The sequence below is a fragment of the Rhinatrema bivittatum genome, chromosome 3, assembly GCF_901001135.1.
Source record: "Rhinatrema bivittatum chromosome 3, aRhiBiv1.1, whole genome shotgun sequence".
Taxonomy (NCBI): Eukaryota; Metazoa; Chordata; class Amphibia; order Gymnophiona; family Rhinatrematidae; genus Rhinatrema; species Rhinatrema bivittatum.
The window spans coordinates 507,060,881-507,074,768 of record NC_042617.1 but is presented as its reverse complement, the minus strand read 5'-3'; the positions used below and the strand labels follow the sequence as shown (position 1 = coordinate 507,074,768).

Here is a 13,888-nt window from a genome sequence, read left to right as displayed (position 1 = left end):
AATAAAGTAGGTTCAACTAGTTTGGAGGGGAAGGGGGTAGAAGGTGATAGGGACTGATAGGGGGGAAAATCTAGCAGGGACTTAGAGATTAATAACATTAATTTTAACTGTGTTTATTGGTTGAATCAAGATTAACATCTGAATTTTTAAATCTATTTTATTATTCCTGTGTGTTTGATTTGTCCGTTTTTTAAAAATATTTTGATCTATAAATCTCAAGTTGATTATAGATACAATGATTCATAAATTTTCATATATAAGATTCTCACAGAAACCTGAAGTACAGCACTAAGCAAATCTTTTAGCTTCAATAGCTACTGCCAAAGTTCTTGAAGAGGCATCATAGGCTGACCAGAAGATGTTTACCTTCTTTTATTATTGAGATAAAATTGTTCACTTTGTTTACTAGAAGCTCTTTTGCTAAGGACTGCTGTCTCTAAAGGGAAGATGCACATATTGAACATATGAAGCTGGCTCTAGATTTTAACATGGCTGCTTGAAACACTTTCTCTCTACGTTGTCCAGCATTCTAACATCCGCACTAAGATGAGTGTTGGAATGTGCCTTACAGCATTTTGCCTTGAGTTTTTTGTTTTTTTTAAAATGCTGACTACTAACTATTACTGATCAATGTGGAAGCTGGACTTTGAGGTGTTCTGGAGCTAATTGCACTCTGTATCCAAAATCTAACTTCCTTGATACAGATAGTATAGATAGAGGCGCCTGCAACATCCTTGCTTGAAGCTCTTGAAGGATTCTGGGCACTAGACTGCTACTTGTTTTGGAGCTTGAATGTACTTTAGTAAGCCAAACATCTTCAATGGGTTCTGCCTCCTCTTGAAGACTGAAGGGGATTTCTTTTGCTATTCTTTGTACAAAGGATGGGTATATGTCCTCATAAGGGGGATGTATGTCTGGGGTGTTGAGGCAAAGAGTCTGAAGGAAGAACTATAGGTCCCTCCTCGCCAAATGGAATAAGTAAGTGGTACAAGATGATCTGAACCCTCCAAAAAATCAGATAATACCAGGATCCTCCTGTGTTATCCAATCTTGGAAGAAAATGACACATGAAAATACTCGTTTCTACAGCCAGCACAGAAGAGTCACTGTCCAGCCTAGAGGCCGAAGTATCCAAATAGGAGACATTTCTTTTAATTGAGGTGGCAAGTGTGGCATATTTAAAAAAATACTCTTTACAAATTCCAGCCACATTAGTTCAACACAGGGATATTGATCCTTTGTTGTTGGGAGGAATCACTGGAGAAGAACCACCAGATTCCAGGATAAGAAATGTCATAGCTAAATGAATGTTTTATTTTGCATGCAGAATCATATAAGTTTGCTTGCTTCAGCTTTTCTGCACCAAGAAATTCACCTCAGCATCGAGATGATTTCGGCATCGACAAGGCTCTAGCGTCTTTGTAGGTGGTTGGTGCCTACAAAATCTCTCTACTGAAGAGACTCAGCTGATGGCGTTGTTCTCTATGTTAAACTCTTTCCTGTATCCTGCACCATATAGGATTTAGTTTTCTCTGATGATGGTGCTTGGTGGCACAGCACATCATGAGTGTCACTTGGCATCAAAGAGTGCAGCTTACTTCTCTCTTTACTAAGGGGGAGTAGTGTCTGTGTCAAGAGTGCACCGAATCATGGTGTTGAGCATGAGAAGACTGCCATTTTTGATTTAGGCAAAGATCCCTTAGCTAATGATAATTTCTTATTTTTTTCCACTGTTTATATTTGAGGAGATTGCAGGAATTCCTAAAGTGTCTGGGGCTTGAATTTTCTGGTCCAGGGGGACATCCAAGTGCACGCAGCACAATTTGACATATCATGAGCCGGGCCTAGACATCTTAGGCATCTGACATGGTGATCTGTGAGGGACATCTTCACCTCACTGAGAGGACAACTCTTGAGGCCTGGCATGACAAAGATGATAGAGGGCAAGTCAAACAATTTTGTACTAAACATGGAAGACAGTCTATTTGAGGATATATTTTTGGTATGTAATACTTTTGTGAATATTTTATTTTTTTCTTGTGGATTCAGGCAGCAGCATATATCTTTTAAATAAATAAATAAAATAAGACAGCTAATCTTAAAGTTTTTGTTGAGACTTGCGAAACTGAGGAAAACAAAATATAAACAGAGAAGAATAAGGAAACTGCATATGAAAAAAAACATTTGATGAGTGGCTGTGAGAGAACACCACACATCCATTGGCACGAGTGGATGAAAAGAACTGAGACTCACGTGGCTGGCTGCTGAGCAGGCAGACCCGCCTTTGTGGTTTTCCTGAGCTCAGAAAGATTTTCCATCTTGGTGTTGGTTGGATGATGTCATCCACTTGTGTGGCTGACTTTATCCTGCTTTATCACAAAGAAAATGCTGGGTAATGGAGCTTTTACTATATATATATGGGGGTGGATTATAACAAAGGCACACAGGTAAATAAAAATGACATAATTAGGCAGTATATCTCGGTAAAGTACCACAAACTTGATTGATAAGAAATAGTATAAACTACTTTCTAAGATAAGAAATTTGTGACAAAAGAGTCATTGTTTTATAAAAGATTTTTCCAGGTTCAGTCTGCAGACTTGCCTTATAGGCACTTGCATTGCACATTACAGACAGAGAAAGGATATAAGGTGGCAGCTCCTGGTATTCACACTCATGAGACCATAAATATATCATGGATGTGTTGAAATGTATATTTTATTTAATATATTTGGTTGTGAGTTACGTAATTCAGTTTCACCTTGCAGCGTCCATTCATAAGTGGAGCAGCTAAGTCCATGTAACTGGGGTAACAAAAGCACTAAACGGACAGCAGATAAAAATGACCTTCAGTTGACCTCATGCATTAGAAGCTCAAAAGTTAAATTGTAACAACTGGATGCTGCAAGCCACAGTACAAAGGCCTTTGTGTATGGAACAGAAATAAATTAGAGTGATCAGGATCAAAATGTCTGCAATACTGAAAATGTCTACAAAGAACGGAAATGCGCATATATCAGGTATGCTGCATACAAGTGGAAATGACTGCATTAAAATAAATTAATACAACAACTAAATGGCATTCACCAAACCACTTTCAGATTATCAACATAAGCGTAGAATTAATGAGACCATCATAACACCCAGCAGCCAAGACCTATATTTGCCTAACAGCTTATGTGGGTCATGTATAATCATCCAGCTCAGGGCAAGGCAGTTCAGGAATTGTTTTATAATAATTTTTTATGCATATAAAATATGAGCCAAAGAGAAAGTGAATTACTTCCCTCAAATGGTAATTATCTTCCTCTTTCTCTTCATTATCCAAAGAAAAGGAGTAAACAAGTTTCAACGGCTGCGTGCTAACTGCTGTGCTGACATAACGCTATGTTTCGAATGACTTCTGCATCGGGGTAATTCACACGCTCGGTGGTTTCCAAACTACTCCGGCTCAATGAATGGCAACAGTTTCTTATTTAGCTGAAGCCGGGAAATAAATTAATAAATTAAGCCTGGATTTACCAGTTTAATGAACATTAAAATTTAATGTAATATTTTCAAGTACTTGGAAAAATGGAAAGCAAAATAAAGATGCAAATTTCAAAATCCAAAGATTACAACTAAGGATGATTATTTTTTTTTTTTTTTTTACTGTGTTGTACATCCAGAATACTGACTTCAAACATTAAAACGGATTCAATACGAACAAAAGATATGTCTGCCTGTTGGCACGTTATGTTTGATGTTTTATATTTATTAAGTTCTTCTTTGTAGTTTTTGTACAAGTGTTTCAATGATTTTTTTTTTTTTTAATGTTTTATTGTAACTCGCTGGAGCTAGCGCTGGAATAGCGAGAAAGAAATCCAAATAAATAAAAATAAAAATAATGCAATTTTCATTGAATCCCTTATAAAATTCAAATAGAACTATTCTGTATAAAATGTTGCACCAGGCATCATATACAGTAATCTCTACCCTTTTAAAAATCAGCCTTGCTCTGATGCTGGGACCTACAGTTTTAAGGCACCAGAATATATTATATTGTATTATCTGTGTGAAACTGATAAAGGCCATCACAGTACAACTTCGCTATCATCAACCAGTCCTACGCCGAGAATGTTTACAAGTTCTGCGGCATGAAAGAGCCCGAGAGGGTTAGTGTAAACTGGGCTTAAAAAGGCAAGAAGGTTTTAGCTGTTGTAACTGAGCATCTCAGTATCCTTTTATGCTCATACATAAGACACAGTTTTGAGACTTGCACCCCCTTATAGTTTTTAAAGAAGTACATAAAGGAACTCAGTACATGATAAACTTCATTAAAAAAAACTACCAAAGAAAACTAAGGTCCCTATATCCTAAACATTTTTGCAGAGACAAAATGGGAGAAAACCTTTAGAAAATAGACTTCTGAGTTAGGCCCCAGTGGAGGTGATCCACACCGTAAAACAAAGAGCTAAAAATATACTAGAATGTAATTTAACAAGTTTAAATGGATGAATGTATTAATGTATTATTAAATGAATGTCAAAAGCTGTGCTTATGGGCTGGAGAAGACCGTAGCCCGGCTGGAACATACACAGCACTGCAGGCAGTGGGATGATTGTAAATCGCACACATTACATATTTGAACGAATAAATTAAATAAATACAATGTAATTGTTCCACATACCGAAACAATACAAGAGAAAACTGCACCTCTCCCATCCAAATAAAAAAAAAAAAAATAGACAGAATTGGTTTCTAACTAAAAGCACAAGTAAGTGAGCACTTCCGGCTCTCAACTGCCGCACACACTGCTCGCAAATTAACAGCAAGATGCTGAAGTGATTGCTTGAAACAGGTGACTGAGGACTATAGGAGACCCCGGTGCAAAGATCTCGTGTTGAACTGTTTCTGTAAATAGCACCTTAAAGACGGGGGCATTTCTCCTCCCTCTCCCCAACACAAAGGTCCAAAATGGAGTCACAACCTATCAGGAAAGAATAATCTCCTCCCTAACATATTATTCTGCATTTCCCGACTAGAAAAGCTTGTCCATATAATGTAAAAATAGCAATCAAAAGCATCAGTAATAGCCAACAGTCCTGACAAGATCCACATGCCAGAACCTAAGACACTTAGGACATGGGTATTTTATTTGTGGGACATTATTCAGGGTAGAGTGAAATGGTTCTCAGCTCTAGGTTCAATTCTGGAGACATTTCTACTTGCGTTGCATGGCTTCTCCTTTATCAAAGGAATTTAACAACTTCTGTATTACCAATTCTCAGAACATGTTGGACCAAATCGTTCCTCTTCAGAGTCTGCCTCTTGTTTGTAGGATTGTGATTTTATATTAGCACAAAAAAAACCCCAAAAAGCATTAAGGAAAGGGGCAGTATTTGAAAAAGAAGGGCGTGAGGAGTGGGGGCTACAGCAGCTGGCCAGTCTGTGGTCAGCAGGAGTTCGACCCTTTAGACATGACTGTAAAGCAGCCCAATTTACCCACAAACCAAGATTTACTTTTAAGAGGAAAAACAACAAAATATCATGGTTTAGTTGCCATAAGCCCCAAGCAGAGATGGTAACACAGACAGAGAGAAGTATAATATGACAGCCATCCATGGAGAAATAGCAGCTGCTAACCTCAGAAGTAACATGGCCATCGGGCTTGGCTTCAGTTCAGAATCCATACTAACTCATGGCCACTTGGCTGTTTCAGCCACAGCACATAATCCAACATATTTGCTTTCTCTCAGTTAGCCCAGGATTTCCTGTTCTCTGGCTTCCGCTGGCTCTTCTCCTCAGGTTGGAAAGCTGATGCTCCCTCTGGTTTGCCAATGGCCGTCAGTGATGGCAAATTGGAAGCTGAACTTGACAAGTTGGTGCTCTTTCGGCTCTCGGCTGACGTCCCTGCTTGCAAGCGAATCCCTGCGCTACGTCTCCTAGCCGACCCTGTGGCTTTCTTCACACGGTTGGGCCTCACGAGAACACCATAGCCTGGGTTACACCGGAAGTACTGCCTGCCGCCAACGGAGCCATCATTCTTGCCTTTGAAAACAAACAAAAAGCAGATATAAGAAACAGAAAATGCTGCTGAGTCACTTGTGTTCATTTGCTGCCCCTCATTTCAAGAAGTAAATAGGATCATCTGTTTTTTGTAATTACAATAATCAGATGCAATTAGGTAAATTATCCTGCAGTGCAGAAGCATTGCAAACAAACTGCAGTGGCGCTGGCTCGCACACAAACCAATGCTACACAGAATAGGTAGACAGGAATGTCGCTTGGCAATTATCCTTGGTGGGACAGGTTTATTATTCCTTTGATATAGTGTCTATCATTAGGCTGAATGAGGCCAGAAGCATTTTGCTATTCAACACCTGCTGTGAAAACAGAATTCATTCAATTGCTCCAGCAGATTTTCCTTCTTCATGACAGACACAGGAATTTAACTGAATTCAACAAGTAGCCTCTCTGCAGACAGATTAAGAACTGAACGAATACCGCAGAAAGGAACCGGTGAAAACGTATTTGGCCATACTGATTTTATTTACTTCATCCCTTACTGAGAGCACATATTCCCCTCTTTGAACCTTTTCCTCTAGATTTGTCAGGATAAATAACGAGCGACTTCCAACATTCCTGGATGCCTCCACCTCCTCACACACACACATATATTTGATTTATACTCTCTATACAAAGCAATGCAGGACCAACTTGGGTGTCAGAGATATAGAGTCTAGCCTCTCAAGAGCACCTTGCAGTGCTTCTGTTTGGATTGCCATCATAACAGGATTTTACTGCCTAGCCCCCTTCAGATCAAAGAAACTGGAATCTGGTCAAAACCACCAGGTTGACTTTTTAGTTTCCCTTACTGTACAACTTCAAATGGAAGCTGTTAATTTTTTTTTTCAGTCAATACTTCCCCCAGAATATTAGCTTTAGAGACATCTAAGCTGTCTCCTATATATAGGTGTGCCAACACAGAGTTTTACCTGCGGGTAAATCCAGCTCCACGCCAATCCAAGTTCCCTCTTGAAAATCTGTAGCTCCAACGTATCTAACAGTGCCCGACTTATTTGCACCCACAGTGACATATTCACCCTCCTTCAGCCAGTCTGGAATTTCTTGTGCTTCCTCAGAATCAGAGGTCACATCCAATCTGTCCTCAATTCCCTCCAAATCCTCCTCAGGTCCTGGATTTTCAGTTCTCTGCTTGTCTCTTGCTCTTCTCACGGACTCTTCTGCACTTGAGGGGCATCCAGCATCTTCACCCAACATATTTGTGAAAGATTTCAGCTCAGACGTTCTCACTTTCTGAATTCTGAATGGAGAGACGCTGGCTTTGGGCTGTAACAAGAGCTCAGGTTTAAATTGTGGTTTGGATGTTCCAGATGCCTCAGCTAGTTTGGAGGAGTCCGTTTTACTTGTAACTGGTTCAGAAATGACCACATGTTCTGACCGCAGTTCTTTGTCTGGCGCGATGGCAGAACAATGGGATTTTGTGCCAGTTTGTCTGCAGGAGTCTTTCTGTACTCCATTTCGATCTGCAGGAGCTAGGGCGGCTATGTCAGTTTTCAAGATCGAGACAGGATTTGCTAAAGCTTTGTCACTATTTCCGGGTTGCACCCGGGCAATTTGTGCTTGAGCCTGAGGTTCCACAGGAGCTGGATTGTGCATTTTAATAGCTGGCAGGATGTCAGACGGTATCAGAACGTCAGGATCTGTTGCGGATAGTGTGGCATCATTGGTTGGAGGTGCTGGACTCCCTGTCGGGATCACAGGGATGTCACTCCCGGACATGAGAGCTTCAGAAAGTGTCGCTGTTGAAACGCTGTGGGAAAAGTAGCCACTGGACGCCTCACTCAGTGGGCTCGGGGGCCCATCCTGGGAGTCCTGCATTAAATTGTCTGCTGGTTGTTGCTGACAAGGCACTTTGTGGTTCTTTTCATTATTCTTCTTGACCTCAGGAGACAGCACAGTCATCTCAGATTGCTCGCTGCCCACTTCTTGGGTGACCTGAATCAGAAGAAGGAAGGATTAGTATTAGGTTTTAGAAGCCAGAAAGTTAAAGCTTATGCATTTATTGGACATGTTACATGCCACTTTCAAAGGTGGTACATTCTTTTTTTTTTTTTTATCATCATTTGGAAGCTGTAAATCTAGAGTCCTACAGAAGTAGCCTTAGGTGTCCTTCAGAGTCCCCACATGCCACAGATTTCTTACCAGTATCTTATTCCAAAACTAGATGGCAGAGGAAGAGAGATTTCAACTTAGGAATGTACTCAAGCTATCAAAGAATCATCATATCCACTGGAAAAACAATTGCTTCTAATCAACAGCCAACCTCGAAACTGCTTGTCATAACTTTACCACTGAGAAAAGGGTTTTAGAATGTTAAAATACTTTACATCTTCTCTTGCTTTGTAATTTTGATTTTCCTGTTTCAGTGATCATAATTAGACTGTACCGCACTACTTGGCCGCAAGTCTTCCAAGAGCCACTAATGGCATCCAAGACCCAAGGTGCTAGAGATTGCACTATTGCTTTCTCAGAAGCAAGGAAAAAACCTCCAAATAATATCAAGATTCAAAGTCTTTGTCCAGCTAACATATGAGTTGCGAAAATTTACCTGCATAAAAAGAAGTGGTGCTGGGGGTATTTCAAGAACACTAAACTTTAGCTAGTGAGCATACATATCGAGCACTGTCCAGGTAAAGTTATGTGCATAAATCTGGTTGGAAAAACATCTGTCCTAAAATTATCTGGGTAAAGTTATGCATGTAACTATCAGATATATGGCAGACTTAGCCAGGTAAGTCCTACTGAATATCACGATAAAGTTACATGCACAGCTTTACCAGCCGGATAACTTACCTGCTCGCCGGCTCTCTGAATACTGACCCTCAATGGTAACAAAGTACATAGGCTTGGCATTAAAGGACCAATAATACAAAATATATATATATATATATATATATATATATATTTTTTTTTTACAAAATCATGAACATTTTGTCTTATGATTTTAAATTTCATTCTATAAGAGAAATATACATATTTAAATATTTGGAAAATTCTTCCTTCTTGTCCACTTCCACTAATCGAGTTGTAAATAAATCTATGCTATTATCACAGTCAGAATCCATGCAGGTAGGTAGTGCTGTGCAGCAACTAGGAAAACAATACAAACAAATGCAGAGCAGCCTCAGGGACTTAAAAGGGTAAAAAGATGCAAATCTCTAGAAGCAATTGTTACCTGGTGAAATGGATGCAGTATGGAATATACCCCGCTGTTACTATTCCACACTGCTAGCATCTAATAGTGAAGGACCTTCATACTGGGCATGCCAAGTTGATTTGATTTTCAAAACCTGCAAATTAACCCTAAAGTACATATTATAATTGGTCCTGCATTTGCTTTTTAACAGTCTTAGCATTTTACCTTGCAAACAAAACAAATGTCCAAAATGAACTTACCTTCTGCATGGTCTCTCTATATCCCCCACACGGTCCCATGTTTTGAATAGGTATTTCTGTTTTGGGGGCTGCTGCAAAGTTTTCAGTTTCAACCCATTATATGAAAGTTCTTCATTGTTAGAAGGTAGCAGTATAGAGCATTAACAGTAGGGTATATTTTGAACTCTTATTTTATGAAGGTGTGGACATTTTATGGCAGTCATTCTGCATGAGTGGAAGGTTACCAAGAACATTTTTCTAAATTCCTGGGTCATCACCTTAAAACAGGCTTTCATTATGCATCAGTTCACCAAGCAAGCTAACAATATCTGAATTTTCTTGGGAAAGCAAAGTTGCTTAACTGTGACAGGCATCCTCTGAAAAAAGCAGTTCACCATTCACACAAGTGGATCATGTGACTGTATTCTATGCCAAACAGACATCTGTTCACTTTTTTTGAAGGAGTTAATAAACATATGGATAAAGGTGCACCAGCAGATGTAGTGTACTTGGATTTTCAGAAGGCGTTTGACAAAGTTCCTCATGAGAGGCTTCTAGGAAAAGTAAAAAGTCACGGTATAGGTGGCAATGTCCTTTCATGGATTACAAACTGGCTAAAAGACAGGAAACCTAGAGTAGGATTAAATGGACAATTTTCTCAGTGGAAGGGAGTGGGCAGTGGAGTGCCTCAGGGATCTGTATTGGCCCCTTACTTTTCAATATATTTATAAATGATCTGGAAAGAAATACGACGAGAGAGGTAATCAAATTTGCAGATGATACAAAATTGTTCAGAGTAGTTAAATCACAAGCAGATTGTGATAAATTGCAGGAAGACCTTGTGAGACTGGAAAGCTGGGCATCCAAATGGCAGATGAAATTTAATGTGGATAAGTGCAAGGTGATGCATATAGGGAAAAAATAACCCATGCTATAGTTACACAATGTTAGTTTCCATATTAGGTGCTACCACTCAAGAAAGAGATCTAGGCGTCATAGTGGATAACACATTTAAATCGTCGGTTCAGTGTGCTGCAGCAGCCAAAAAAGCAAACAGAATGTTGGGAAATATTAGGAAGGGAATGGTGAATAAAACGGAAAATGTCATAATGCCTCTGTATCGCTCCATGGTGAGACCCCACCTTGAATACTGTGTACAATTCTGGTCGCCGCATCTCAAAAAAGATATAATTGCGATGGAGAAGGTACAGAGAAGGGCAACCAAAATGATAAGGGGAATGGAACAGCTCCCCTATTTTTATTTATTTATTTATTTAACATTTTTTTTATATACCGAGGTTCTGGTAACAATGTTACCAATCACTTCGGTTTACATATAACTTTGGGATGACATAACACAGGTGTCTTACATAGAACAAGGAAATGAAGAACTGGGTGAATAAATAATATAAATTAAAATTAAATTCAATTAAAATTGCATAAAATATAAACATAGACAACATTTTAAATTACTGTAATCTAACATACTAATGATTCGGGTCCGTCAAAAACCAAGTAGTCCGTCTTTGGCAGGAGGAGATTGTATTAGTTTCTGGGATTGTTAGGTAGTGGGATTGATAAATATTGGGACACTTGTTGTATAGATCCAGATGGGGGAGTGTTAGTGAAGTCGAAATCAGGCGTATGCTTGGGTGAAGAGCCAAGTCTTGAGTCTTTTTTTGAAGTTTATTGGGCATTGTTCAAGCCTAAGGTCTGAAGGTAGAGCGTTCCATTGTTTAGGGCCCGCTGTAGAGAAGGCTCTATTGTTTGAGGATATTTTGATTGAAGGAGCTTTTAGCGAACCTTTTTGTGCCAATCTCAATGGACGGGATGAAGAATGTAACTGCAGTGGGATCCTGAGATCGAGGTGTGAGGTTGTGTAGATAGATGTGTGTATGGTTGCAAGAGATTTGTAGAGTATTCTCTGTTTTATAGGAAGCCAATGGAGATTCTTTAAGATTGGAGTGATGTGGTCCCTTTTTTTTTGCTTTAGTTAGGATCCTAGCAGTAGCATTTTGTAGCATTTATAGAGGTCTTAGTGAGATAGCTGGGAGACCAAGTAAAAGAGAATTGCAGTAATCAATTTTTGAGAATATGATTGCTTGCAAAACTGATCTGAAATCCTGGTGGTGGAGGAAGGGTCTCAGTCTTTTTAGGACTTGAAGCTTGAAGAAGCATTCTTTCACTGTGTTGCTAATAAAGCTTTTGAGGTTTAATTGTTTGTCCATGATAACTCCTAGATTTCTAACCAGGGGAGATAGAGAGGGGTTTGCCACTGAATGAGGGTTAGAGAGCTGGTAGTTGCCATCTTGGGTGATGAGGAGGTATTCGGTTTTGTTGGCATTGAGAATTAGGCAGAGGTCCGCAAGAAGATTGGATATAGAAAGGAAGCAAGAGTTCCAAAAATGGAGGGTTTCTTGTAGTGATCTGGTTATTGGAATAAGGATTTGGACATCGTCCGCATATATGTAGTGGGTTAGATTCAAATTAGATAGTAGGTGACAGAGAGGGAGCAAGTAAATGTTGAATAAGGTCGGGGATAAGGAGGAACCTTGAGGGACACCTAACGTTGAGCTGATAGGCTGGGACACTTTGTGGTTGATCTTGACTTTATAAAACCTGTCTCGAAGGAAGGATTTAAACCAGTTGAAAGCGGTGTTTTTGACTCCGATCTCTTCTAGTCGGTTAAGGAGGATCTCATGGTTTACAGTGTCGAATGCCGCTGATAGATCGAGGAGTATGAGAAGACACGGTTGTTTTTTCTCTAGGTTGAAAAGAATGTTGTCTGTCAGTGAAATTAAAAGGGATTCGGTGCTTCTAGCTTTACGGAAGCCAAATTGCGTTGTGGCTAGAATGTTGTTGTCGTCTAAGAATTCGGAGAGTTGATGATTTACAATTCTTTCAAGAATCTTAGCTATGAAAGGGAGATTTGCTATTGGTCGAAAGTTAGCTAGGTTATCCGGAGAGAGATTTGGCTTTTTTAGAAGTGGTTTCAGGATGGCGAGTTTGAGTGAGTTTGGTACTAGACCCTGGATAAGTGAGGCATTGATGATTTGGGCGATTGGCTTAGCAATAACTTTGGCACTTGCTATGAGAAGATTCGCAGGAATTGAATCAAGAGGGTTGGAAGCAGGTTTAAGTTTCTTTAGAATGTTTTCAATCGCTAAGGAGGATACTGGTTCGAAGGTTTCCAGGCTTGAAGCATGTGATGGCATTGTTATTGGTAGAAGGTGTTGGGGGGAAGGATTTTTATGATTCTGAAGGGGGGTCAGGAGGTTGGCTATTTTTTCTTTGAAGAAGATGGAAAGTTCCTCGGCTTTGTTTGCGGCTTTTTCATCCGGAATGACGATTGTGGGCGGTTTTGTGAGGGATGCGACCAGGGAGAAAAGGGCTTTTGGGTCATAAATGAAGTGGTGGATTTCCCCTATGAGGAAAGACTAAAGAGTTTAGGACTTTTCAGCTTGGAGAAAAGATGGCTGAGGGGGGATATGATAGAGGTGTTTAAAATCATGAGAGGTCTAGAACGGGTAGATGTAAATCAGTTATTTAGTCTTTCAGATAATAGAAAGACTAGGGGCACTCCATGAAGTTAGCATGTGGCGCATTTAAAACTAATCGGAGAAAGTTCTTCTTCACTCAACACACAATTAAACTCTGGAATTTGTTGCCAGAGGATGTGGATAAGTTCTTGGAGGAGAAGTCCATTACCTGCTATTAAGTTGATTTAGAAAATAGCCACTGCTATTACTAGCAACGGTAACATGAAATAGACTTAGTTTTTGGGTACTTGCCAGGTTCTTATGGCCTGGATTGGCCACTGTTGGGAACAGGATGCTGGGCTTGATGGACCCTTGGTCTGACCCAGTATGGCATTTTCTTAGAGTTTTCTGGAAAAGCCTAAAGGCTTTTCCAGAAAGATACCCTCACAACGTTTAACACAACTTTGACTGGAGGGAAACAACTCTAAGAAGAAAAGCAAGAGGATTCATATAATTGGTGACCTGCTATCTTCAAAGAACTACAAAGTAAGAAACTTTGCTTTCTCTAAAGACATGTAGGTTATAATCGCACAAGTGGGCTTCACTAATTGAGTTGTCTTCAACAAAAAAAAAAAAAGTAAAAAAGATTGCCCTGAGATTGTCATGGATTAGCTGGAAGGGGGGATGGGAGGAGGGATTGTGCACCTCATATATATACAGACACCCACATTCACATTCTCAAATATGCTCTCACACACATGCACACCCCTCCTCTCTCAATCACAAATACACTCACATTGACACCCATGCTCACACTCCCTCTCATTTCCTTCACATGCATGTGCTCTCTCTCATTCACAGACATGTTTCTCACACATACACACACGCTCTCTCTCACTCACTTACTCCCCCCTCTGGAAGCACAGGTGGCAACAGCAGCCCCCTTCTAGCTCCAGCAGCTGATGGGA

At 39.9% G+C, this 13,888-nt stretch overlaps 1 protein-coding gene across 1 annotated transcript in view; it reads right to left on the bottom strand.

The window, feature by feature from the left end:
* Positions 1-3,677: 3,677 nt before the first annotated feature.
* The window catches only part of KIF13B (kinesin family member 13B), a 428,508-nt gene continuing 418,297 nt past the window's right edge, over positions 3,678-13,888 (bottom strand). The window contains exons 40-41 of the mRNA XM_029596896.1: positions 6,978-8,001; positions 3,678-6,030 (exon numbers count right to left, since the gene is read on the bottom strand). Coding sequence (XP_029452756.1) covers positions 5,735-6,030; positions 6,978-8,001 — 1,320 coding nt within the window. The 3' untranslated portion in view covers positions 3,678-5,734. The remainder of the gene's footprint in view (positions 6,031-6,977; positions 8,002-13,888) is intronic.